This window comes from Eublepharis macularius, chromosome 3 (assembly GCF_028583425.1).
Source record: "Eublepharis macularius isolate TG4126 chromosome 3, MPM_Emac_v1.0, whole genome shotgun sequence".
In the NCBI taxonomy this organism is placed as follows: Eukaryota; Metazoa; Chordata; class Lepidosauria; order Squamata; family Eublepharidae; genus Eublepharis; species Eublepharis macularius.
In genome coordinates, this window is record NC_072792.1 from 170,313,494 (window position 1) to 170,340,674 (window position 27,181).

General features: G+C 45.3%; 1 protein-coding gene across 1 annotated transcript in view; it reads right to left on the reverse strand.

The window, feature by feature from the left end:
- Positions 1-25,894, reverse strand: part of LOC129326150 (N-acetylated-alpha-linked acidic dipeptidase 2-like) — a 38,340-nt gene extending 12,446 nt beyond the window's left edge. Inside the window, exons 1-13 of the mRNA XM_054974306.1 lie at positions 25,790-25,894; positions 22,723-22,834; positions 19,402-19,588; positions 16,532-16,633; positions 15,135-15,260; positions 14,077-14,263; positions 11,998-12,091; positions 10,772-10,870; positions 8,810-8,895; positions 8,196-8,315; positions 7,376-7,458; positions 4,467-4,530; positions 741-808 (exon numbers count right to left, since the gene is read on the reverse strand). Of these exons, the coding sequence (XP_054830281.1) occupies positions 741-808; positions 4,467-4,530; positions 7,376-7,458; positions 8,196-8,315; positions 8,810-8,895; positions 10,772-10,870; positions 11,998-12,091; positions 14,077-14,263; positions 15,135-15,260; positions 16,532-16,633; positions 19,402-19,588; positions 22,723-22,834; positions 25,790-25,868 (1,407 nt within the window). The 5' untranslated portion in view covers positions 25,869-25,894. The remainder of the gene's footprint in view (positions 1-740; positions 809-4,466; positions 4,531-7,375; positions 7,459-8,195; positions 8,316-8,809; positions 8,896-10,771; positions 10,871-11,997; positions 12,092-14,076; positions 14,264-15,134; positions 15,261-16,531; positions 16,634-19,401; positions 19,589-22,722; positions 22,835-25,789) is intronic.
- Positions 25,895-27,181: the final 1,287 nt, after the last annotated feature.

Sequence of the window (27,181 nt, forward strand, 5' to 3'; positions counted from 1 at the left end):
CTCAGTTATCTGCGTACAACCCCAAAGAACAACCCATCTGGTGCACTAGAAGAACTCTAAAACTACTAAGAATTAGACTGTCTTTAAGATCAGGTTCCTTGATCTCTGAGCACATACAGTGGCACACAGGAGTGTCTTATGCTCACACCTATTTTTGTGATCCTAAGGGCTAGGCGAGTTCTGCACCCCAGTTACAATATTCTGTGCTTTTTCTGCACTCGCATGGAATTGCCAATGACACCTGTGGGCCAAGCTACAAGTGATGCCTGACACAGGTTGGATACTTGTCAGCTTCCCTCAAGTTTTGATGGGAAATGTAGGCATCCTGGTCTTGCAGCTTGGCTCTCCAACTGCTGTCCAATGGACTTTTCAATTGTCACTTGTCCAACATTCCGCCAAGCTGCCTACATTTCCCATCAAAACTTGAGGGAAGCTGACAAGTGTCAGGCATCACTTGTAGTTTGGCCCGCAGTCTGTTTTCATCACCTAGCCCAGCTATGCTGAGACTACAGTTGCCAAATTCCTGGTAGGGCCTGGAGATCTCGCACAATTACAACTGCTTTCCAAGCTGCTTTGGAAGGTGGACTATGTAGCATTATACCCTACTGAGGTCCCATCCCTCCCCAAACCCCACTCCAAAGTCTCCAGAAATCTCCCACCCCAGAGTTGGAAAGCCTAGCTGGGATTGAGAGACTGGCAAGAGGAGAAAGTGAAGCCAGAAAGCCTAGACAGTTTTGTACCTCTTTGGTCAGACGGTATACCAGCTGGTTAAGAAGGGGAGAACAGTCAACTCTTAATGTGTAGTTGCCTGAAAATCAACACGCAGACAGAAGTTTCTCTAGTGAATTGCAAACGGGCCTTAGAAATCTAACTTCGAATAAAAAAATATAGCCCTTATAAGCTGCTTGTTTCCCCTCAAATACATAAAACCTTCTGCACGTCTTTTTAAAAGCTGCTTTTCTCTTTACTCTGCAATTTGGTTTAAGAGCTAATAATTTACAGGAAACCAAAAATTAACAACGACCCCTCACATCTAAAGTGGAAGACAACAGTCCACCCATCATCTCCCGTTGGTGGAGTCTTCCCTAGTGCTGAGCTATGCTTGTAAAGTGAGATACCAGAGACTGAATCTGGGACCTTTTGCATGCAAGACACATGCTCCACCACTGAGCCACAGCCCTACCCATAAAAGTTGTATGTGCCACCAACTGTCCCTATTTAGCCAGGACTGGTTTTCTGCACCAGCCTCCTCCAGAGGTGGATGATTCATTTCTGTCGCCGCTTCGATCTTATTGTGCCTACTACACAGAAGTGATAGAATTATCCACTCTCAAGTGAGGCAGATTGAGACGAGGCGGCCAGCACAGGGACTCATCCAGAGATGCAGCGTCCGGCCTCCTGTGTGGATTTAGGCTCACAGAAACCATGAGCATGCTCTCTCGTGGCATGCCAACCATTCTCTCGTGGCATTCCTGTGAGCTCTGTCACAGAGTTTGGCATGGCTGTCCTCTCCACAATGTCACATGCTCTGTCAAGATAAAAAGTCTGTCTAGACTGTAGACCAGGCCAGCAACAAAATATAACCCACGACCCATCTAGCTGAGTAAACAGATGCTAGCCCTCTCCAGAGATGACTGGGGTAAACAGTACCAGTCACTGACTTGCTCAGTTCTCTTGCCTTTCCCAATTTTTTGCCTCAGTGCTTTCAGAGCAAGTAAGTAGCCATATAACCTGAAGGACTAGACGATCACCTCTTCCCATTATCTCTGCGGGCGCGTTACAGTCCTGGTTGCCACCTTCTGTACGTTCCCCAACTTTAAGGTTGCTCGCTTGTCATCTTTTGAACAGCAGCTTCCACCTTGTGGAAGTCTTCAGGAGTCTCTGTGATGCCGTTTTATCTGCAAGGGCTTTTCAGGGGGCTTAAACTGCAGGCGTTTTCTTGGGGAAAGGGGGTACATGGGGTTTTACTGCAGTGTATGTGGTTTTAATTTGGAGTTGTAAGCTGCCTTGAGTTGCAAGATCAAAAACAGTCCAGCAGCACCTTTAAGACTAACCAACTTTATTGTGGCATAAGCTTTCGATAATCACAGTTCTCTTTGTCAGATGCATGGAGGGCAAGAAGAAACTGGTCAGATATATAGGTGGAGAGGGGAGGGAGGAGTAGATGCAAACAATAGCTTCTGATATGAAGATCAGTTTGCTTCTGTTAAGGAAGTCAGTTACTTCTGATAATGAGATAACCACTCATAGTCTCTATTCAATCCCAGCTTGAGTTGCAAGGGAAGGGTGGGGTAAAAATATTAGATAAAACAAAATAATGCCAAAATAAATGTAAGCCAAAATAATTTGGCATTAATGGACTCTAGATGGCCCTCCAAAGACACACTGATTTCAACTGAATATTGGGAGAAGCTTCCTAGCAGCTGGAGCTGTTTGAAAAATAGAACCAATTGCCTGGAGGGGCACAGAGTTTGGGCAGCCATCCGTGTGGGATGCTCTAGTTTGAATTTCCAGCACTGATCAGGAGGTTGGATTGGATGACCTCTAAGACCCCTTCTGGCTCCAAGATTCAATGGCAGGACTGAGTATAACCTCTCTCTACAACAGCACACCATGTGCACACATACATTTCTCTTACAGCTTGTTCTCTTTTTAGCTCTGCGTGAAGGCTAACTGCAGGAACTGGTCTAATCTCCTCCTAGATTAGAAGTTCGACTTTGGCTTCCCTCTCCCATTGTTTCATAATGGTGGAGAACTTGTGGAATGTCTTGATACAGGTGACATTTTTAACAGCTTCGTTCTCTCACCAGGAAGATAGGGCAATGTAAAAAAAAAAAATCCTTCCCTGGCTTTGTCAGATTATGCAAATGCGCCCCCACATGGTGAAACTGGAAATTGCACACATTACTGGTGGAATGATTCATAATGAGTTTAAAATAAAGGAAATAGGAATCTTTAAAAGATTAATGGTTCGCATGTATAGCCCTAATTCAGGTCAGAGCTACACAGAATGGGGGTGGGTGGGTTTAACCCTTCAAACCCTACTTGATTTTGCTGATTGAAAATGAACATTCTCTGTCTTTCGTTGCAATTTGAAAGAGAGGTAAAAGGATAGGTTTTTAGAGGAAATGCCTCCCCCCTCCTTTTAAAACTGTTAATAGCAGCATAGGAAGCTCAGTTTCGTTGAGCAAAGCTAGAAACGGCTTGAAGGAGTCAAATCCTTTCCCCCACTTCCCTTGCAAATGAAGGATGCTTGCACAATTTCTCAGTTTGCACAACTTATTTGGTATGGTGTATTCTTCAAACTGTATAGAAAAATTCCATCATCACCATCATCGCTCTGGTCTTTTTATTAAGAGCAACAAAAATATCACAAAACAACAAACAAGTTTTTAAATGCTGTTGCGCTCTTCATGAGGCAAGATGGTCAATGCAAACAAACAAAAACGGGCGGGGATAGAAAAAGACACAAGTTTGAGAAATGGGGGTGGGGCAATCTGGTGGTTACAATAAGAAAGATGGAGATTAACTTCAGCTGTTCCACAACAAAAGATTATCAAGAGAGAGTAGCCATTCCATCAGTTCTATCTATCCATTATTTCTGGGTCGATGGTAGAGCATCTGCTTTGCATGCAGGTCCCAGGTTCAGTTCCTGGCATCTCCAGGTAAAAGGATCGAGCTGAAGGTGATGGGGAAGACCTCTACTTTCAGGTGTTCATGGACTGAATTGCTACTGCCCATATCTGGACTTTTTCCTGTGCTTCTACAGGCCACAAGGCACACCCCGTTCAAGTAGCTGTTAGGAAGCTACAGAAAGTAGAATTATTCAACAGGACTTTTGAAAAGGGTCATCGGCCATTTATGGCAGCTTTGCGCCATGATTTCAGCCATGAATTGATACTATTATTCTTGGTTTTAAATGATCTGCACGACAGCTTTAGCAGCCTGTTGTTATAAGCTGCCGAGGGCCCCGTTTGGTCCAGAGATAGGTGTTTTATAGCCATTTTGAATAAATAAAATATAGGCAACCTTTTTTCTTTCCTTCAAAGGGGTTAAACTAGCTTGGGGGTGATGTTCACCCATAGCGGGAATCAAGGATTTAAAGGCCCCCGTTCCCCAATCTTATCAGATCTCAGAAGCTAAGCAGGGTTGGCTGTGGTTAGTACTTAGATGGGAGACCATCAAGGAAGATCAGGGTCATTACGCAAAGCCAGGGCATGGCAAATCACCTCTGTTAGTCTCTTGCCTAGAAAACCCCAGCAGGGGTTGCCATAAGTCAGCTGCAAATTGACAGCACTTTCCATCCCCCTTCCAAAAGGCAGGCCCCGGCAGCTGCACTCGAAGAACGTATTTGAAAGACATCATGGAGACAAATGCTCCTCCTTAAGAGACAGGACTTGGGGGGCTTGCTCAGGTGTAACCATCTTACAGAACTGAACCCAAATCCCAGCTTCCAGAGCACTCACCCTCTATAGAAGAATCCGTGTTGATGTAAGCGACAGCCCGGGCCTGCAGAATTTTGGCATTCTCCTGCAATCGTGAGATTATTTTTTAAAAAGTTCTTTTGTCTTCTCCAGCAACATCATTCAAAAGGTGATATAAGCACAAGCCAACAAACATTCAAGCAGATAGGGCAATGGCAGCTCAAGAGAGAGACATCAGCCCTATTTGCGTGCACTCTGAATGCACACAGAGCCGACAGCAACTGTGCCAAGTGCCCGATGCCCTTGACTTTAGCCCAGTTCCTGCACTGAGCTCGTGTATAAGCACACAGGTGCTCCCATGGCAGCAGGGCTCCGCTTTCTGCAATATCCCTGATCATGAGAAAAGGTGGGGCACATCCACCTATCAGAGCTCTCTGCAGATGTCTAGCAGGATGCTCGGCTGTTGGGTGGCCTGTGCATGATTCCACTCCCTTAGTGATTTCACTAGCGACTGTGCATGCAAATGCCTGAAGAGAGTTGTTGATAGACAAGGACCACTAGCTGGGGTGCACAGGGAAAATTCCTTCGAACCTCTCCTTTTCCATGGATCTTTCCCTAAACCCTGATGTCCAAATCCCTTGCTGAAACTAGCTGTCGGTTCTAGGGATGGCAGTCCATGGCAGACAGATCCCCAAACCCCTCACAGCAAGTACTCCAGGGTCTTGGATGAAAAGGTTTTATTATAGAGATCCAGTAAGTTCACAGGTACATCCAAAGATGAATAGGTTGGCAGGAATGAGAATACAAGCACATGCACTTTGATATAAGGAGTAGTATTCCCCCTCCCCTGGGGCAGTTAGCAATAAGGCGCGAAAACCCTAATTCTCATGAGAAACTTTGTCTGGCCAGAGAAAGCCAGAAGATTACAAGGAATTCAACTCCCTCTGTCTCTTGCTAAGAGTTACAGTATAGTACAAGGTCAGCAAGCAGGATCCAGAGATAACACGCTCAGCATTAGTACTTTCGTTTTCAGGCAAGCCAGAAATGGCATGAATATAACGGTTACAGGACACGAGCATAATATGAGAGCATACAGGTGCACAGTGTGATCAAATCAATACAAAGAGCAGAGAAGATATGAATGGCATGGATGACTGGTAGGCAGCCATGACACTTGCCTCTGTCGTCCAATTCTCCTCTCCCTCTGATGCCTCCCCTTTTGCTAAATCTTAATTATTTAGTTCTCCTTCTAAGAAGGATCAGCATAATGCACAGAGACAATAATAACTTTGCCCAAACATAGTTTTGCGCCAGCCAGAGCACACGGCAAGGCTTAGTCCTTGACACCTCTGCTGCGGCCCATGTGAAACAACAAGAGTGCCTTTGAACATGTGCACAACTGCATGCTCATCTGTAGGCCCCATCTCAAAGTGAGGGAGCGCTGCATGATGGACTTGGTGCACAGCTAGGGCACATTTCTGGACGATGCTGTGCCCCGTTTGTTCTATTTCCAATGTGTGCCCCCCCCCCCAAAGTGGTAGTTCTGGAGTCCAGAAATGCTTCTGTCCTGATTAGCACCTGGGAGATCTGTGGCTCTGTCGAAAAGCCTCTGCTTGGCGTGCAGAAGGTGTTGAGTTTAATCCTGGGCATCACCAGTTAAAAGGACCAGGTAGAAGGTAGAGAGCTGTTGCCAGTCAAAGCGGCTTGATAGTCCAACTCAGTTGAAGGCAGCTACAGGGAAGGGAAGGGCTCAGTGGTAGAACATCTGCTTTGCCTGCAGAAGGCCCCATGGCCATGTATGGATTCTTGACTAGGTTTTGACTGTGCACAGCACAGATTTTCTCTACACGAGACACCTTGTGTGTAAAAATGGCGCAATGTTAGCCAGGAAATGTAGTTTTAAAAGACAGAGCTGGCAGGGAAATAGCTCCTCAGATGGTTTGTGAATTTCATCTTCGCCTCCCCAAAGGCCCTGTCAGTTTCACTTCTCCAGTCTAAACCTGGGACAGCAACAAGAGGGCAGTGAGGAATGGAAATGGGCTGCAGCTGCCTTCCAGAGTTGAGCTTGGACCTGGAGAGGTTATAATGGGCTGAAGTTTCCCTTCTGGCATTTCACAGCCCCTTCACACAGCTCCAGTGTATAGCAAAGCCTTTGCCCTGCCACTGGTTCTGTCTTTTTAAACTACCCTTCCCAGATAACATTGCATCTCTTGTGTAGTCCCTCTCATGTAGACACACTCTTAGCCTTCTGGTTAGTCCTAGTTAACTACACTTATTGTTTATCATCTTCACTGTTGGATGGTGAGATTTAAGCTGGTGTATAACAACAACAACAACAACAACAACAACAACAACAAATTTATATACTGCCCTTCAGGACAACTTAACGCCCACTCAGAGCGGTTTACAAAGTACATTATTATTATCCCCACAAAAAAACACCCTGTGAGGTGGGTGGGGCTGAGAGAGCTGTGACTGACCCAAGGTCACCCAGCTGGCTTCAACTGGAGGAGTGGGGAATCAAACCTAGTTCTCCAGATTAGAGTCCTGCTGCTCTTAACCACTACACCAAACTGGCTCCACCACTAAAATAACCAGGACACATAACCCTGCCCTTCATTTGAGTCAGACAGCTGATCCATCAAGGTCAGTATTGTTCAGTTCATACTGGCAGCAGCTCTCCAGGGTCTCAGGCAGAGGTCTTTCCCATCACCTGACCCTTTGGGCTGTAGATACACCGGGGATTGAACCAGGGACCTTTTGCATGCAAAGCAGATGCTCTGCTCACAGACCTCTTCCATTAACTCTCAATGAAATCCCCCCCGTTTCATCTCCTGAGATGTTTTCAGCTGGGACCAAGCCATGATGCACCTTAACTCACGAAGGGTAGTGGGACAGGCACTTCTTGAAGTGGTTCCGCATCATATCTCAGTCCGAGGTCAGCCGCTTACCTCTGCCCACTCGGTAGATCCTAATAATCCAAATTCTTCTGCATCCCAACTGGCAAAAATGATCGTTCTTCTAGGCCTCCAACCTGCATTTGCAGAGTTCAAGTTACATGAAAAAGGATATATTTTCACTGCAGATTATGGAGTTCTTTTAAAAGAGTGGAGTGACACTTTATAACATTACCTGCCCCATTTTAATACTCTCTGCAGGGGTTCTAGCAGCCTGAATAGCCCAGATTAGCCAGAGCTCAGAAGCTAAGCAGGGAGAACGGAAGAGCACAAAGGAAGACTGGGGTTGCTGTGCAGAGAAAGGCAATGGCAAAACTACCTCTGTTTACCTCTTGTCTCGAAAATCTTATGAGGGCCAACATACGTCTGTTGCTACTTGATGGTACTTAATCGTCATTCTGGCTGCATTGTAATCAGAGCATCAATTTATTTAATTTACTACATCAGTCTATAAAATGCATCACATTTTACATACTTAGAAGTTGAACATGTGCATTACTGCATATCAGCACCTCCGTCTCCATGTCATGAACCTAATGCACTCCATCTCCCCTGAACGCATCAGGAATAGCCAGCCCTGCAATATGCCGCTGAGAAGCACTCCCCCTGGGCAGCGAAGGGTTTCTAGAAGGCACAATGACTCCGCCCACCCAGCAGGGCATTGGCTCTCCATGACATGGAAGGACAAAAAGGGTTTCCTGGTCAGGTTGGGCTACTGCTGCTCTGCCTTCTGACCTCCAGCGGCCATGTGGTGATGGCCTAAGGCCCTCCATCAACGGGGCATTTGTATTTCCCAGCCTATGTCGATCATTACCTTTTGTTACCATCTTGCCAAAACTCCGAGCGACCTCTTGAAGAACGGCTGACCCCGTGGTTGGGTCAATCCCGCCAAAAACCCAAGAATCCCTGTGGCCTCCGAAGATGATATATCTATCTGGAGGAAGAGAGGGAAAGAAATACACAAAGGAGCTGGATCTCCCCCCCCCCCCCCACTTTTCCCACCAGATTCAGATCAAGTGCATGAAGCAGCAAAGGAAGAACTATAGAAGTTTTCACACAAGACAAAAAAATATATATTCTTCACCGTTCTGAGACACAGTGCTATAAATAGCATTCTTTTGAAATGAAAAATATATATATAGAGAGAAAGATGGTTTCAGGACTTCCAGTTCTTGCCAAGAAATATAAAGAAGAGTTACCAGGTACTTCTAGGTACCTGCACAGTTTTTCCTTTCTATCATGACAAAATATTTCCATTTCTTCATGCATTTTGACCACCACCCCCTTGAATTTTGGGCTGTTCGCTTCCAGCTGCTGGACTCAGCAAAAGACCTCCTGTCCATCACACCACCCCTATGAATCTTCTCACATTCCTTCATCTTCCTGTGATTGACCTCTTCCATCCAGCCATCATCAAGCAAGTCTCACCTGGTTCCACCGCTCCTTTGATGGTCCCAATCACATTGTAGATGCGTGTTAATTTATTGATGGTGTGAACATGCATTCTGACTTTTCTGAAGGGGGAAGAAAAAGGAGGCGAGGTGAAGGCGCTCTTCTGGGAAGGAAGAGCAACACCAACAAAATGGGGGTGAATCCAATGAACGCAACTGACACACTGAGGTAAAATTCGGAGAAAAATGGAGAAACGCAGCCACGATCCTGTAAGTTACTGCACCAGGACACAAGAGAAGCTATCCTGGATCAAAGGAACAGGGGCTGTGGCTCAGTGACTGCTTCACATACAGAAGGTCCTTGGTTCAATTCCTGGCATCTCCAATGAAAAGATCAGGTAGTGGGTAATATGAAATACTTTCCCTAAGACCCCAGAGAGTTGACAACAATGCTGACCTTGATAGACCGAAGACCTTTCTAAGGTAGCCTCACTCTTCTACTGAATCAGACCCTTGGTCCACAAAAGTCAGTATCATCTACTCAGGCTGGCAGCAGCTCTGCAGGATCTCAGGAAGAGGTCTTTCGCATCACCTACTATCTGATCCTTTTAGCAGGAGATGCCGAGGACTGAACCTGGGACCTTCTGCATGCCAAGCAGAGGCGCTTCCACTGAGCCACAGACTTTTCTCAAGTGTTCGCCTTCAGGGGTGGGCCAGTGGCTCATGGTGGAGCATCTGCTTGGCACACAGAAGGCCCCACACTCAACATCTCCAGTTAAAAGGATCAGGCAGTACGTGATGTCCAAGACTTCGCCCCCTTGAGATTCTTGAATGCTGCTGCCAGTCTGGGTAGACACTACTGACTTTGACGGACCAAGGCTGCTAGGACGCCCTCCCTTTTTTGACTTAAGCAACTTAAATGGCACTAGAGGCATTTGGAGATTCAAAAATAATAAAATATTTTTATTTAACATAGAGGGGAAAGGTCAGGTGAAATCATGGCTGAAAATTTCTGAGGTAACTCAAAACATAACTCTGGGGTAAAATCAGTACATGTACTGACCTTAGTTCTCAGGTTTCAGACTAATGAGTTTCTTAAGCTCTTCACAGTTATTTAAATCTTTGTGTTGAGAGGCTTTTGTTCCAGTGTTTTCCCACACTCTAGTACACTTTCTTTGAGTATTCTCTTACTCTTTCTGGTTTCCAGAAAGCTGGTACCCTCCTTCCAGTACCCAAACTCCTTCTCTTGAAACACCAGTACCTGTCTTGAGTTTTTAACTGACTCTTAAGATCTCTAAAGGCAGTTTCCAACTACACCAGACCAGGAATCTTTTCTCTTTCCAGTCTCTCTCCCCAACAACCAGCTAAGAAGTCTCTCTCTGTTCAGCTCTTGCTACTCAATCAGGTTCCTTGGAGTGGCCTGTCACTCTTAACCCTTCACAGTCCTTCACAGTCCTTCAACCATCAGTACAGCACTTCTAAGCTTTTAAAAAGTGTAGTCCATCACAGTTACAATCCTACAGGGTTTTTTTTTTTTGGGGGGGGCGGGTTGAGCAATCCCTTTGGGGAAAAAATGAGATTTATTTTCTAAGTAGACCTGCCCAGGATTGCTCCCCAAAGGTCTGACTCTATAGCTTCAGGTACATGTTTCCTGCCTCCTCTTCCTGCTAAGTACTAAATGACCCATATAAGATAGAAGCATGCTCTCTCTCTTCCTGTCTAACAACAAGCTCCTTTCCCAGCGGGAAGCAGCCATGGAGGTTCTATAGAAACAGATTCCAACGTGTACTCCACAGACACATGCTCACTAAAGAGAGAGCTCAAAGTACCCCTCTGGCTCCTTTATAATGGACGTACATCTTCAGACAAGGCCAGAGATTCGACCCAGGTGCTTCTTGATTCACTACACATTAAAGGCACAGTGATGGCAACCATCACTGTTTATCGATTCGGTTTGGGTGTGAGTGGCAGAAGAAAGGCAATAAAGGTTCAGACTGACCTTGTGGAGTGATCACCTGAAAATCCCGGTCCAATATTGTAGGAAACATTGAGATTTCCCTTCCACGTCTTGTCTGGGGCTGCAGCACCTCCCATGAAACTATAGCAGGAACATCAAGACAAACAATCACTGGGAGATAGCAAAAAAACAGTTGTCTCTTAGCAGCTTCTAGAGTAGGAGGTAGTGGCTACTGCTAGAGGGCAAGGCAAACCAGCAGGAAAAGAAGTGCACTGTGGACAACCTCAGGACTTCTCCCTTCCTCACTCATGTCCCTGCAGCTGCTGCTATCTGTGCCTCCTCTTCTATGTGGTTTAGCAGCAGGGCATCTGCTCTGGGAGCCAGTTTCATGTAAAAGTTAAGAGCGTAGGACTCTAATCTGGAGAACCATGTTTGATTCCCCACTCCTCCGCCTGAAGCCAGCTGGGTGACCTTGGGCCACTCACAGCTCTCCAAGAGCTCTCTCAGCCCCCCTCCCCCACCTCACAGGGTGATTGTCATGAGGATAACAACACACTTTGTAAACCACTCTGAGTGGGCGTTAAGTTGTTCTGAAGGTTGGTATATAAATCAAATGTTGTTGTTATATGCAAAAAGATCTAGGTTCAGTTCCTGGCATTCACATTAATTGAAACTACAAGCTTTTTTTTGCTGCTCTGTGCAACCATCTCTGTATGCAGGAGACTGAAAACAAACAGCATCCTGAACAAATGGCGTTCTTTGTATTTGCACGTCACAACAAAGCCCAGTAGCTGTAATCACACTTAACAAGTTGGGCACAAACTGTGGTTTGGAATCCCCATCCAGCACTCACCTCAGTTGGTCGGGCAGCCTAAACTCAGACATCTCAATAAACCACAAATTAATTATTCTGTGATTTATAAATTGTGGCTTATTGTGCCATCTGCATGCAGCCCAAATCTATAACACAACTAGAGAAAAACATTGCCCCCATTCTCAGCTTGCGAGAATCCCAAGGGTGTCTGGCTGCAGAAACCGAATGCTAGACTAGACGCAGCCTGGTCTGTTTCAAGGAAACTATTCTTATGTGTTTTAAATTAAATGCTGTCAAGCCCCCTAATCTCATTATTTGTTTTCCAGACCACTGCCTGAATTTGTTTTCCCTTGCTGCTATAAATCAGGGCAAAGCAATGAAATAATCATGTTAAGCAGAACTTTTTTCCCCTTCCTTGCACACACAGACACTGAAGACAATTAAATCTACGTACCGTAATAGTATTTCCGCATCGTGGTAGCCAATGGGATGAACTGGGATTCTGGGAATCCCGACACCATCCTCAACCTCATACCTGAAGGTGTATTCTGAGAAATCAAAAACAGCTTGAGATAACCGGGATGCTTAGAAATCAAGATGCAGACACAATTGCACAGCATGGGACCAATCAGGAGAAGGAGTCTCAAAATTACAAAATTGTGTATCGACAATCATCATGATTAAAAAGCAGTAGGAGGATGGGTATTCCCCAGTCTTTCACCGCATGCTTACGGATGTCGGGGCTGCAGCTCAATCCAGATTCAAAGAGTGCCCTTTCTGGTTCAAAACAGTAAAGAGTCCAGTAGCACTTTTAAGACTAACCAACTATATTGTAGCATAAGCTTTCGAGAACCACAGCTCTCTTCGTCAGATGCATGGAGGGTATAAAGAAACTGGCCAGAAATATATAGGTGGTGAGGGGAGGGGGTAGATAAAAATCAGTTGCAAAAGTCATGAAAGAGGTGGCGTGCACAATCCAGGCTGGGTGTGACCCCTCCCCTCACCACCAGCTGCATCTGAATGGAATGCCTGAAAGGCAGTTACTTCTGATGAGATAACCATCCAGGGTCTCTATTCAATCCAAGTCTGATTGAGTCAAAATCTGGTTCCAAATCTCCAAATGTTGTGAGCTGAAAAACAGCATGCTGAGGATATTGGTATTTTGGTCAATTTATGACGATGATCTTAGCCTCTATTTATTCTTCAACTCAACATACCAAAAACATTTCGTGTTTTAAGTGTGATTGTTTGTCCCTGTGTCGCCTGCTGGCTGAGGTTGGGTTTGGGGGAACCAGCATGGAGCAAGCGACAATGCCATGATCAATTGAGTGTGGGGTAGAGTGGTAGAAAAAGAACAGGCCAGGCAAGGGGAAGGGACAGCAGACATCTGCATGCTATTGCCCCTTCTGGTTCTTCTTCCAGCCAAGGTGATGCTGGTAACCATATCTGTAGGCTCTGGTAATGATCTTGAGTCTGATTAAGGGGTGAATGAAGAGAGTTTATTGAGGAACAGCAACTTTGACAGAAAGGAGAGAAACAGAATAGATACTAGTACTTCACAAAACCAGGAGAGGGACTTTCGGAAGAAGCAGGAAGTAGCCTATCTAACTGTAAGACCTAATAATAACACTGATTTTGTTTATTGCTCTGAGTGGGGCACTGATCTTCTAGAAGTCAGATGATGTATATGACAGCTGCTGTAGCATAGTGGTTAAGTGTTTGGACTGCAAATTAGCACTCTGCTGGTTTGAATCCCAGTACTGCCAGGAGCTCTGCAAGTGCCCCTGGGTAAGCCACTCCTTTCAGCTCCAGTTCCCCCAGCTATATGGTAGGGATAATAATGACACTTACTTTATTCACTGCTCTGAGTTGGGCACTAATCTGTCTAGAAGAGCGGTATATAAACTCACAATTATTGTTATTAAACATCCTTGTTGGCTGCTGTAGCATAGTGGTTAAGCAGCTTGGCTGCAAATCAGCACTCTGCTAGTTCGATTCCTGCTACTACCATGAATTTAGTAGGTGGCCTTCGGTAAGCCACTTCTCTCAGCCCCAGCTCCTCAGCTGAATTGTGAGGAAAATAGTAACACAGACTTTATTCACTGCTTTGAGTGGGGCCCTAATCTTTCCAGAAGGGTGATATAAAAATGCAATTATTATTATTAAGTCAAGGGATCAAACATTTCCTCTTTGAATCCTGGTTTTTGTAATACTTTCACAATTCCGGAGGCCACCGCTATCCATTCACATTTAATCAGGTAACCCTTTGCTGTAGAAAACTGTGCAAGCCTCATCTGATCTACACCACCAGGCAAAGGGAACCAAAGAAGGACTTGGGGGTACACACACACACACACACACACACCACACACACCACACACCACACCACACACCACACACACACACACACACACACACACACACACACACACACACACACAGTCTCTTCCCAAATCCCAGCACAATCATACCTTAAACCAAACAACATTGGTGGTGACATGATCGTTCCACCGCTTAGAGGCAAGTCACTCACCTTTGGCTGGATACCCTGGGGTCAGCGGATCTCCTGCACCATTTAAGTTCAATACGTTCCCACGCTGGACTCCTCCTCCAGGAAGGTTCCACCCATCCGGATAGGGATTCACTCCAAGTGCACAATAATCAGCAGGGTCTGAGTAAAGTACAATCCCTTTAGCTCCAGCTAACATGGCATTTTTAACCTACAGAGCAGTCAAACATTGAGAGGTTGTTTTCAACATTCAACAAGATTTAGTAGTAGCAGCTCTTGTTTCAGGGCTGGAAGCTTTTAATCAGCAGGATTCCAAAATCTGAACAGGACTGCAGGCTTTTAATCAGTTTAAATTGATTGAGCAATGAACAAAAATGGCAATTAACCTATATAACCCTGCCTGATAATGAAGATCCTTCCATGAGGTCCTACCTACTACCATCTTCATGGTCAAGGTGGGTCGTCATGAGACACAAGACCTTTACTTTCCATGAAGACAGAGTCAGGTGGGAACCTTGTTGGTCTGTAGTGGAAGAATAAGATTCAGATCCAGTAGCACCTTAAAGACCAACTAGATTTCCAGGGTATGAGCTTTTGAGAGTCAACGTTGCCTTTGTTAGATATGTCTGACGAAGGGACCTCTGACTCTTGAAAGCTCATACCCTGGAAATCTGGTTGGTCTTTAAGGTGCTACTGGAATCAAATCAGGACCTTTACCTGTGGTGGCAACTGGAGGTAAAAGTGACCGCAGCACTCTCACTGTATATTCTACAATTCACAAGTGGACAGAGCATGGAACTCTTCAAGGAAACTGACCTCGGTATGAGGGAAAACTCATGAAGAATATGGAGTTGTAGAAGACTAAAAATAAACATTTATCAATTTTTAATCCAGAACAATTTGACTTGTGCTTTTTTGGTTGACTTGTACTTTTTCGGTTGAGGCTTTGAACTCCTTCCAGCACCAGGGACCTTTCTATGGCTACCTTCATCAGCCCACTGAAACCTGGAATGGTATTACCATGGAGACAGAAAGATGAGAGAGGGGGACAGCAAAGGAAAACACACATGATATTGACTTACTTTATTTCCCCTGAAGATTTTCCCATATCGAGCAATCACAATCTTTCCCGTACAATTGATTCCCATCTCTCTCTCCAACTTGAAAAAGTCTTCAGTGCGTCCATAATTAACATACACCAGATCTGCCTTTTCAGGAGTGGGAAGGAAAAAAATCATGCCTTTTAAAAAACTCCAATTCAGACCATTTCTGAAACAGCTACATTTGGAACCAATTACACTTTTGCAAAGTGATCGTTTCTGAAATATCTATTGTGATGTAACGCATATAATATCTGTCGTTAACGCCAGAAAATGTGGTCACAAGTACATAATTCTTGACAGGTAGTTTAAAAGTTAAGGAAGTTAGCTGGGGGGAGTTAAGAAGGAAGGGTTTTTTATTTTTAGGAAGAGTTGGACTAGGCAGGTAGGGTTTTGTAAAGCGAAGTAGTTAGGGAAGAAAGATATTAGAGGTAAGATAAGGAAAGGTTAGGTTTACTGTGTATTTTGAACGTTTCTTTTCCTTTGACTTATTTAATTTTTTTTAGCGTTGGGTTGGAAGTTGGAAGAAGTGAATGAATATTCTAAACTTACTCTGCTTCTTAAAATAAAGTTTGATTTTATTCATTTTGTTTTATATACATTGTGACCTCAACAGTTCTATGTCCTCAAAGGTTCTTCTGAAACCTAAGGCTAATGGCGCAGGGGTAATGTCCACAACTAGTTGACCTTAGTTATAAAAAAGGAGTTTTAAATGGGTGTGGTTCCGGTGTGATCCTGTTGACCACACAGCTAGCTGAAACTTAGGGAGGTGGGGGAACAAACTGCACTTCTGGAAAGGAAGTGCAACACCTGTGTGCTTTGTTTCTGACAAAGGGAGCTTTGACTCTTGAAAGCTTATACATTGGAAATCTTGTTAGTCTTTAAGATGCTATTCGGCTTTAATCTTACCCTCCCAGTCACTGAATTGTCCTGTTTCTCAGGACAATTCAGCTTAATGGCTCATGTAATGAGGACAAAGTTGGTAATAGGACGAATATGAATAGAATAAATCCAGAGGAGTTAGCCGTGTTAGTCTGTAGTCGCAAAATAGTAAAAAGTCCAGTAGCACCTTTAAGACTAACCAACTTTATTGTAGCATAAGCTTTTGAGAACCACAGCTCTTTTCATTAGATACACTTCTCTTCATTAGATACTATTTTATGAATAGAATGGAACTTCATTGTCAAAACTCACAGCAGGAAAATTAAGTCAAGCTTAATGAAGAAAAGAAATTCAACATAAAAAAAACCTGTGCATAGCTGTAAACACCAACTAAGTACCCAAGATATCCTAGACTCAAATTAAAGAATAATTATGCAACATGCATGCACAATTCATTCAAGTGACCAATGTAGCATGGCTGGTTCTCTGGGACTTACCGTTAGAACACCTTGGGGTGAAAAAGCATTATAAGGTGGCAACACCCCGGAAACGTTTTCATATCCTGGAGGAGGAGCCTCAAAAAGTGATGTGTTGAAAATCTATTCCAAAGAAAAGGGTTTTAAAAAAAAAAAGCACAGAGCTGAAACAGAATTTCCCACACTTCACATGTGGCAAAATTTCAGAATTTGAGATTGATTCTAAGCTTCAGAGAATTTCTCATTTAGATTCTGAAATCAGATTTAGAAATAATTTGGGGGGTGGGGGTGGGCAAGGCATAATTCATTCGCCTTTAAGCATTTCTAAGTCTGTGCTTAACTGTATCGTCCTATGCCGACTTACACCCATCTAAGCCCATCGATAGTGCTGTAAACATAGCTGGATCATGTCCATATATCTTAAACCGTTCTGATCAATTTTAGGCAAATTGTTACATTTTTAAAAAGAATCAATTGGCAAAGTAGATAGTTGTACAATTTATTTTTATATAAAGGGGCTTATGTTCCCATACAAACCCGTTCATTAGTTAAGTCCGATTTCTCTGACTGCTACTTTTTTTACCTTTTAAAGCACCAAGCCAAATCTAACTGTGTGAGTTTTCAATCATATCTGCTTTGAAGAGGAGTACCTCTTTTGAATTGTTTTACAGAGCTTTATTACAGGGCTTTTGTGATTTTAAATTCCCCTCCTTTAGATTTCTAACAGTGCCTAGGCTTGCCAACCTCAGGGCAGGGCCTGGAGATCTCCTGAAATTACAATTGACCTACGAATTACAGAGATCTGTTCCCCTGGACAAAATGGTATCTTCAGACGGCAGAATCTATAGCGTTATATCCCCCTACCCAACTCCTTGCTTCCCAAGCTCCATCACCAAACGTCCAGGAATTTCTCAAACCAGAGTAACCCTGCCTGAGGGCCAAGCTACACATGACGAATGACACTTGAACGGCAAGTGTATTTCTCCCTGTTCACTTGCCCTCCAGTCAATCCACTTGCCGTTCAAGTGTCATTCGTCATGTGTAGCTTGGCCCTCAGTGAACAATTTCCTTACAGCACAGGTCTATTTCCCACCTGAATAACTCAGTTTTGTATAGTTTGTGGAAAGCTAGGAGAGTTGAGAGGTGGTACCTTTCCAGTGAAGTAGGTGGAGCTAAAAGTGACTGACTGACCTGTGGTCACTCAGGGCCAAGCTACACATGACGAATGACACTTGAACGGCAAGTGTATTTCTCCCTGTTCACTTGCCCTCCACTCAATCCACTTGCCGTTCAAGTGTCATTGGTCATGTGTAGCTTGGCCCTAAGTTACCCTATGCATGATTACATCCTTCTATATCCATTGAAGGCAATGGACTCAGAAAGGTATAACTCTACTGGAGATTGCACTAGAAAGCACCTTGGATGGTATATGGGGACAGAAAGAGAGAGGCAGAAATGCCAGATAAACAAACAGTTTTTTTTAACACTTATTATATAACAGTATCAGCAGCTGGCAATGTTATGTGGGAAAGAGAACAAATGACAGGAATAGAAATGGTATTTTTGGAACCAACCTTGAGTGAAATGGGGGGGAAATATTGTATTGGTTTTAGCTCCACACTGATACAGACTGAGATAACAGAACCAGTAATTCTGATATGTGGGCAGGTCCTCCGCTGGGAACACAGATGTAAAGCATTTCTTTAGGTAGGAAAACGGGGGAGGGGGTGACTAGAAAAATTTGGGTAGGGGAGTGTCGATTCCTGAGGAGATTTTTTCCTCATTTTTTGCAACGGAAAAATGGAAAATTGGGAGAAAATGAGGAAAAAATATATAGCTGAAGTTGAATGGAACATGCCTGCCCCCCAACTAAATTTCAGTCATGCAAGCCTGATCATGATTGGGTCGACGGCTGTATGTGAGGGGGTTAATCTGTTCCTTCATGCCATCTGTATAATCTCAAGCACCTCCTACTTGCCTGGGTAGGGAAGACACCTTACGGTACCATGTATTCTACCCACCACGTACATAAGGAGTCTCAGGAATAACTTGGATTGCAAAGCTAGCACAGGGGGAGTTAAATTCTTCCTTCTGTGTCTCTGAATCTGGGGCTCACAAGTTCAATTTAAAGTTTAACGAGGGCAGGAAATCCATTCCCTTCATCTTGTCAAGCGTGGTCCAAAGTCAAACTGCCATAGCCTTTTTGCTCATCTGAGGGCTCGGCTTCACCCATTCCAGGAAAACATGACCCGCACTCCTGGTTCAGTGGCCCTGAAACAAGCATCTTCATGCTTTCAATAAGAGAGAGATGCTGATTTAAAACGGCCATTCCACTGTAGCCAACATTCCCACTGGATTGCAAGAAATTGTAGTTAAGTGTTTGGGATGCAAATCAGCACTCTGCTGGTTTGAATCCCAGTACTGCCAGGAGCTCTGCACATGGCCTTGGGTAAGCCACTCCTCTCAGCCCGAGTTCTCCAGCTGTATGGTGGGGATAATAATGACACTGACATTATTCACTGTTCTGAGTTGGCCACTAATCAGTCTAGAAGAGCAATATATAAGCTCCCAATTATTGTTATTAAACAGCCTTGTTAGCTGTTGTAACATAGTGGTTAAGTGGTTGGGCTGTGAATCAGCACTCTGCTAGTTCGAATCCCACCACTGCTATGAGCCCTGCAGGTGGCCTTGGGTAAGCCACTCCTCTCAGCTCCAGCAGTATTGTGGGGATAATAATAACCCTGTTCACCCTCTGAAGGGAAAATAATCTGTCCAAAAAGGTGATATATAAGCACATTATTACTATTAATCCTTACAATGTTCTGAACTCGGGGGGTTTTTGGAGCTAAGAGGATATGATTCTGCACCGTTTAACAGCTTAACCTGGTTACCTCATTTCCACGCTCATCTGTAATAGACACATAGTTGGGAGCGCTTTGATTTGGGTAGGAAAGTAGGACGTCGTAGTGAACCAGTTCAGCTGTGTCTAAGCCAAATTCCTTCCACTGGGCTTGTATTTCCTTCGCCAGGTGTAGATTCTGCTCTGTTCCTGCCACATGAGGGAGCTTTGTGAAAGAGCTAAAAGGAACACAGAAAAATGCACCGTGATCAAGGGTGGAGCAATTGGAGTCCTTTAGAAATGGCTACATAGCTCTCCCCGCCCTATAGGCAGTACTGGGCAACTTGCTGCCATACGAGTTGCATGACTCTCCCAGTACTGACTGTTTGCTGTTGTTCAACATCAACCACCCCAGAAAGCCAGTGTGGTGCAGTAGTTATTTATTTATTATTTAAAACATCATGCTGCATTTCCACCCAAATAGGGTCCCCGAGATGGTTAGAATTTCAGACTGGGAGCTGGGGGAGTCACGTTTGAATCAACACTCTGTCGTGAAAGCTCACGGGGTGACTTTGGGCCAGTTATGCATTCTCAGCCTAACTCACCTCGCAGGGTTGTTGTGGGGATAAAATGGAAGAGAGGAGAATGATTTGAGCAGCTTTGGGTCTCCATTGTGGGTGGGAAGGAAAGAAAGAAGCAGGGAAAGATGAAGATATGGGGGGTTGCCTGGAGGAGGGAAAGAGCAAAGAGTGTGGGAAAGGGAATACGAAGGAAATGAGGTAGCCTCACCCAAAGACCCTGAGGCTTCCCCACCATGCAACTGGGTCTGGCCCAGCCCTCAGCTCTGTACAACTAGGATACAGTTTTCCTGGGGAGCTGCTACCAGGAGGAGGAAAGGAGAAAAGGCGGAAGATGGGGTAGGTGAGAAGGAAGCAGGAGAAAGGGAGAGTCTATGGGGGCCTTTGTGGTGGAGAGTGCCCTCAAGTCATAGCTGGCTTATGTTGGGGTTTTCATGGCAAGAGACTAACAGAGGTGGTTTGCCATTGCCTGCCTCTGCAACCTTGGCTTTTATTGGAGGTCTCCCATCCAATTACTAACCAAGGCTGATCCTGCTTAGCTTCTGAGATCTGCTGAGATAAGGCTCACGGGAAGGGAAAAATGAAAGAGGGAGGGGGAAACGAGATGCCCCCACAAGTCCTTGCAGGTCCCCTGCTTGTAGATATATAATTTCCCCTGAAACATGTGCCTTGAAAAGAGAACATCACAGCTAACGTGCCAACATTTCTTGTTGTCTCTGCTCTTGTGCTTTAAGAGCAGCCTGGCTTGAAGAAACTCAACAGGCCAAGCTTCTCTCTACGCTCAGGAAATTTGGATCTCTCTGTGTCCCCCTGCTATTAAAAGCACAGGAGCAGAGCCACTATGTGAAGACATTGTGGAGTACTTTTAAAAAAAAAATATCGTGCACTGTAACTATTCTGCAAGAGTGCCTGGCCGTAAACTCTGTTTGGAAACCATCCTTCAAAACGAAGCGAGCCTAATTAAGCACTGCTTGAATTATTTAAATAGAGTGAAGCACACATCAAGAAACAATACATCAGAGATATTTTCAGGATATCCAGAACAGATTCTCGATTGGCTTGACATGTCAATGAGTGAAATCCATGTCTGTATTTGAAACTATACACCAGCATTCGATGAAGCTTGCAAGAAGGGACAACCAGTGTCCAGTTCAGAAAGAACTTGGACCCAGGACCAGACTCTGGATTTTAATTATTAACTGGCACATACACTCAACAATGGCAAAGGTTAAGCTACCGTGATTGATGCTGCGTTTTCAATCTCCAAGGAGTTCCATTGCTTAAACCTGCTTTAGCTACATATATTCACGTTGTTCCATTATTACCCTCCCTTCCTCTAAGGAGCTCATTGTCCACTTCCCTTTTATCATCACAACTACCCTGCAAGGTAGGTCAGGAATAGAGAGGGGGGGGGGTCAAAACACACAAGACACACAGGCGAATGTCCGATTCTGCAAGGATCCTTGGGAATTGTAGTTTAAAAAAACAGCCGCTCAATGTGAATCTCAGTTCAGCAGGGAAGAATCGCAACTGGAGAGACTTTCACTCTCTCACACACATGCTCTCTCTCTTTCTCTCTGTCAAAAATCCTCTGGGAGCTCAGGATGGGAGTGGGGAGAGGTTGGGAACGACATAACAAGAGGCAGGAAAAAAGCTGAGGTGTTTTGTGAGCAAGAGAGAAACCCAGTCCCTCCCATTCTTCTTCTCTTGGCAGAGTCCTGTCTCTGAGATCCTGAAGGAAAACCAGCCAATTGGATTTTTGAAAGAGAGAATCTCTCCAGTCGAGTGGCAGTTCTTTGCAAGAAAATCCACTTTGCTCGGTTTTCCCCCAGTTGCTTGGAGAGGGGGAGGTTTAGACTGCCACTCCCAGGGACGCTTGGGGGACCAGTCAAGTGCTCTTTACATGTAATTCGTCTCATGTGTTTCTTCTCAGAGAGAGAGGCTAGCCTAAGATCACCCTGGGAGTGTCAACACTGACTGCTGATTTGGACCCAAATCTCTCCCATCTCAATCCAAAATGTTAATCACTCATTGTAGACCCTGCATGGATGAATCACTGTTATCTCCATTTCACAGCTGGGGAACTGGCAGTGGAAAGAGGAGAACTCGCCCAAGGCCATCCAGTAAATTCCTAGCAGAAGATGCTTTTCAACGGCTCTCCAAGCTCTCATGCTTATTTATTTAATTTTGCTTCATTTTAAATCCCTTCTGTCATCACCGCTGTTCACGAGGCAGCTTCCAACACAAAAGAGCAACAGATTAAAACAATAAACTCACAAAACAAGTCCTAGAGAAGAAAATCCAGCAAATAATAAAACCAACCAACAATAAAGTTAAAAGCAGCAACTTAAAATGATGGATCGTTCACACCCATCCAGAACGCACCTTAACTACTAAGTGACAGGGAAGGAAAAGCTCGATAAAGCAACAAAAGACTAGGAAATATTTTTTTAAAATGATTTCACCGGGTGCTTAAAGCATCTTAAACTTGGCATCTAGCAAACTTCTATGGGGAGAAGGTTCTTCGTTTTTACATTTTATACCTTGGAACTGATCCCCAAACTTAGCATCCTGAATCTTTTTTGTCAAGTCTGGAGCGCAGTCATGCATGGCACACATACACGCATATAAAACATGGTCTATATCCTTTTAAAAGGCTCAGAAGGGTTCCTTCTCTTCGGTTTGCTTCTCCCAGTTCTCTAAAAGTCTGGAGAGATTCTTCAGGAGCTCCCTGCAGCTGGCTTTGCATCTTATCAGCTGACGCAGTTTGTGATCAAAGGAAGCCAAAAGCTTACCGCAAAAACTCCTTGATGTTGGCCGCTTTCATTTCAGCAAAGAGTTGCCTTCTTGCATCTTGATAGCCGTCTGCCAGGCCTGCTGATCGGTCGACAGATTTCACACTCCAGCCTGCAGTGTGTCACAACAACAAGCTGTGATTAACTTTGCTCTTTTTCTGATCTAGCCAAAATCAAGTCCTTTTCTGTTTCATGACGCTGGTGGAAGATATAAGCACATACTTAATCCCCCCTCAAAGTTGCTTAATGATGGGTAAATTCTAGATGGGTAGCTGTGTTCGTCTGTAACAGGAGAACAAAGCAGGAGTCCAGCGGCCCCTTAAAGGCTAGCACAATATATGCCTTTCAAAGGCAAAGCTCACTTCATCAGATGAAGCGGAGTGTAATTCCATCAGGCCCGATGTATATATACACAACAGAAAGTATAACAAGTAGAATGTGTCCTTAATCTCTAATTATATCTAGACCGCCTTTTCATAACCAGTGCACAAGAAATATAAAAACCCACACAAGTGTTTACAACAAGCACTAAACACTAAGGCAGAGTTTCAAAGATAACAGGAATCATGCCAGAGTTGCCCATTGACCAGAAAATGACTAAGCTGACCCACTCCTTTGCCTTTAACAGCACTACAATCAAGCAACGTATGAAGAATTTCAGGGCATGAAGATAGCCGTCCTGAGCCCATTCATGGGGAGGGCTGAATATAAGTCAAATAAAATAAATAAATAAATAAACCACCAGCTAATTTATGCAGTTAAGGGTGGAAAAGCAAGGGCTAGCGAAAATTTAGTAACTCCAAAGCAGCAAATAGGATATTGCACTCCTTCCTGGCAATGCTACATGGAGAGGCAAAGGTTTCAAATATGTGATCTGTAGATCCAAAAGAACTGGCATCTCGTTCTCTGTAAACTTCTGCAAAGAAATAAGTAAGTTACCACCATCCTTGTATGGTCTTCTTTGTTCTCTGTAGCCAGCATAGCAAAAAAAACCTTGTTTGGATAGAGATTTGGCTTGAATAAACCAGAAGAGTTATGTAATGCTCATTCTCAGCAAAAAGCCTGAGTCACAGCTGACCCTCTAAGAGTTTAACAAATGAACAGTTCTCATTGCTACAATCCTAGGACAGCTTAGCCCTCAGAATGAAGTGCCAGAATGGGCTGCTCCACTTCAGGCTGCAGGTGGTGACTTCCAGCTTTGAATATTCTTTTACATTAAAAATTCTTTGCAAACAGAAAACTAGCAGTTCAGGGAAAGCAGCTCTATTTTGCTTCTGTGTTGGTATTCTATTTGCACTGATTTTTGAAGTCAATATTCATATTTGCTTCCACGTAAACAGGCCCATGACCTGGCTGCGAGTTACGCACTTCAGAAACCATAATTATGTGTGGATTAGATAATTAAAGAAGAGGCAGTGTGGGGCTAGGGCTGCCAGTCCTCTAGTCAGGGCGGGAGATAGCCTGAGCCCAGCATCGGATCCCAGGTCCGTATCCCCTCCTGGTGAGAGGTAGGAGAACTGGGACTTACCCTCTGAGGCTTCCTCGTGCGCATATTCCCAGGGAAGTGTGATGACATCACTTTCAAGAAGTGATGTCATCACGCCAGCCACGGGAACACTCCCGCACTTTGTGCGGGGCTCATTCTGGCCTGTTTGGGGCCAAAATTGAGGGTGTGACTGAGCTTCCTTAGCAGAGTGGGAATTCGAACCTGAGTCTTGCAGATCCTAATCCAACACTGCAGCCACTGCACCATGCTGGAGTACAGGCTACGGTTACCAGCTCTGAGTTGCCAGCTCTGAGTTAACCTTCCAGAGCATCCATTTTCTGCCCCGGAACTAATCTCTGAGGCCTGGAGATCAGCTGGCATTCTGGGAGATCTCCAGCCACCACCCGGAGGTCGGCAACCTGAATACAGGCTCTTACAGTGCCCTCCTAAGCAAAGATACTCTTCTAAGCAGACTTAGGAGGGTGTAAGATCTGTGGGTGCCTTTGCCACGCCTTCCCCATCTCCCAATCCAAGCTATTGTGCTGCAGTCTTCAGTCTGTGGGTATTTACTCTCCTTAAGCGCAATCTCCCGAGACCACAGTCAGAACACCTACTGGGGAGGCTTTCCCCCCCTCAACATTCCTGAAACAAGTTTCCCTTCTACAAACGGAAGCTCTCAGGCCCAGCTCCATGTAGAGCGATGCACCTGCTGGTACCTACTTCTGTCACAAAGCAAAACAATGTTGATGTGTGCATCTCTGGAGCGCAACAAGGTTGATGTGGTTAGTGGGAGGGCATGGAAAAACCCAGTTTATTGATTAGGGCTGGAAGCCAAGGATGGGACTGCTGGTGTTGAGTCTGACGGCTCCTTAGAGACCAACCAGGTTTTCAGACTGTAAGCTTTCGAGAGTCACAGCTCCCTTATTTTGGTTTTCTGCAGGGCTTCCAATGCAACCCTGAGCAGAGTTACTCTGTTCTACGTCCAAGGATTTGGAAAGGTGCAGCTCTCTTTAGGATTGTTCTGTTCAGGCTCAACAGGCGTTTGAACCGCCTCGGAAAAGGGAAGGGAAATGTGAAGTTGTTTGCAACAGACTTGCTCAGATCCTGCAAACTGGAGGGCATGTTCTTAAATACATATTTTTTTAAAGATCCAGAGGAGTTAGCCATGTTAGTCTGTAGTAGCAAAATAGTAGAGACCAGTAGCACCTTTAAGACTAACCAACTTTACTGTAGCATAAGCTTTTGAGAATCACAGGTCTCTTCCTCAGATGCATCTGACGAAGAGAACTGTGGTTCTCGAAAGCTTATGCTTACTGTAGCTTATGCTACAGTAAAGTTGGATATTTTTTAAAACATCCGTTTGAGGCGCCCTTGCGAAGAAACGAGGAATCAGCCCAACGGCGCGACCGTGGGTCTCCAGTTCACGGGAGTGCTCTTGAGCATGTGCAGAGCGCCTTCCCCTGACCCTCGAACTCGCCGGAGGGTGGGACGGTACTTCCTCAGCTGTGCAGCGGCGACCCATTCAGCCCAGGGCTGCTTCCTTCCAATCCCCCTTGCCCTTCGCAAAGCCTGGCTACTCACCCACCAAGATGCCCAGCGCGAAAAGCGCCAGGAGCGCGGAGAAGCCCAGCCAGCTGCAGAGGGCCACCCTTCTGGGCATGCTGCCTCTTCCCCAGGCGGCCGCAGGAGAGGCGCTCCGGCTTGGAGAGGCCAGGCTGGGCGCCTCCCGCCCCGGGAGAGATGCCACCCCGCTCCCCACCCACTCCTCTCCCCGCCCTTCTCGCCGGGAAGGGCCTGGCCAGTGGCTGGCGGGGCGCGCCCGGTCGCCGGGTTGCTCTAGCGGGCGGGCACGGGACGTCTCCTTCCAGAAGTTGGCAGCAACGGCCCAGCGCCCTCCGAGGCGAAGTCTCAGGTTGTTCTGTTCTGCAGGGGAGCGCTGGGATCTGGGGGGGGGGGGGGGAGCTGAGGGCGGGAAACTTCGTCGCAGAAACTTTGAATAGGCTTTTATCCCAAGCTCAGGATACAAAGTTCTCCCTTCCCTCTTTTATCCTCGTCACAGCCCAGTGGGGTGAATTTGGGTAAGAGTGGCTGACCCCAAGTCACCCCCTCAAGTTCTCTCTTCTTCCATTTTATCCTCAGGACAGACCCGGGAGGTAGGTTTGGGTAAAGGTTACTGACCTTGGTCAGCCCTCAGGTTCTGCTTTCCTCCATTTTATCCTCAGGAGAGCTCTGTGAGGTAGGTTTGGGTCTGACCCCTGGTCAGCCCTCAAGTTCTATCTTCCTCCATTTTATCTTCAGGACAGACAGGTTTGGTTAAGGATTACTGACTTCTGGTCACCCCCCGGACCTCCCTTCCGCCACGTTATTCTCAGGACAGCGCTGTGAGGTAGGTTTGGGACTGACCCCTGGTGAGATTTGGGTAAGAGTGACTGGCTCAAGGGCACTCTTCCCCATATTATCCTCACAACAGCCCTGTGAGGTAGGCTAGGATGAGAGAATGACTTTCATAGGACCTGAACTCAGCTCCAGTCCTAGTTCGATTCTACGCCACGCTAATTGACAAGGCTTGGAGCACCCGCAGAAGAGAGGATTTTGGAACATACACAAAGCGTTCATGCAATATTGTTTCTTGCGCTGCTCCCTCTTGTATTGCTTGGCCTTTGAACCCCATTTCTTAAAATTTACTGTGAAAAAAATCAGGAACAGCTGGTATCCTGTCCCCCTCTCCCCCCAAAACACCCACCCAACAATCCTCCATCCACTCAACATTTCCTGTGCAGGGGAGATGAACAGTTCTTGTTCAGTGAACAGTGAATAAGAAGCTGCATGGAAGCAGGGGGAAAACCCCATATCCCAACACCATTGAACCCAGAATAAATAATACAGGTGGAAAAAGTTTGAAAAGCCAAGATCTTTATACCAGAGAGTTTGCAGAGCTCTTTATACCAATTCACAAGTGACCTTTTTAGTGTG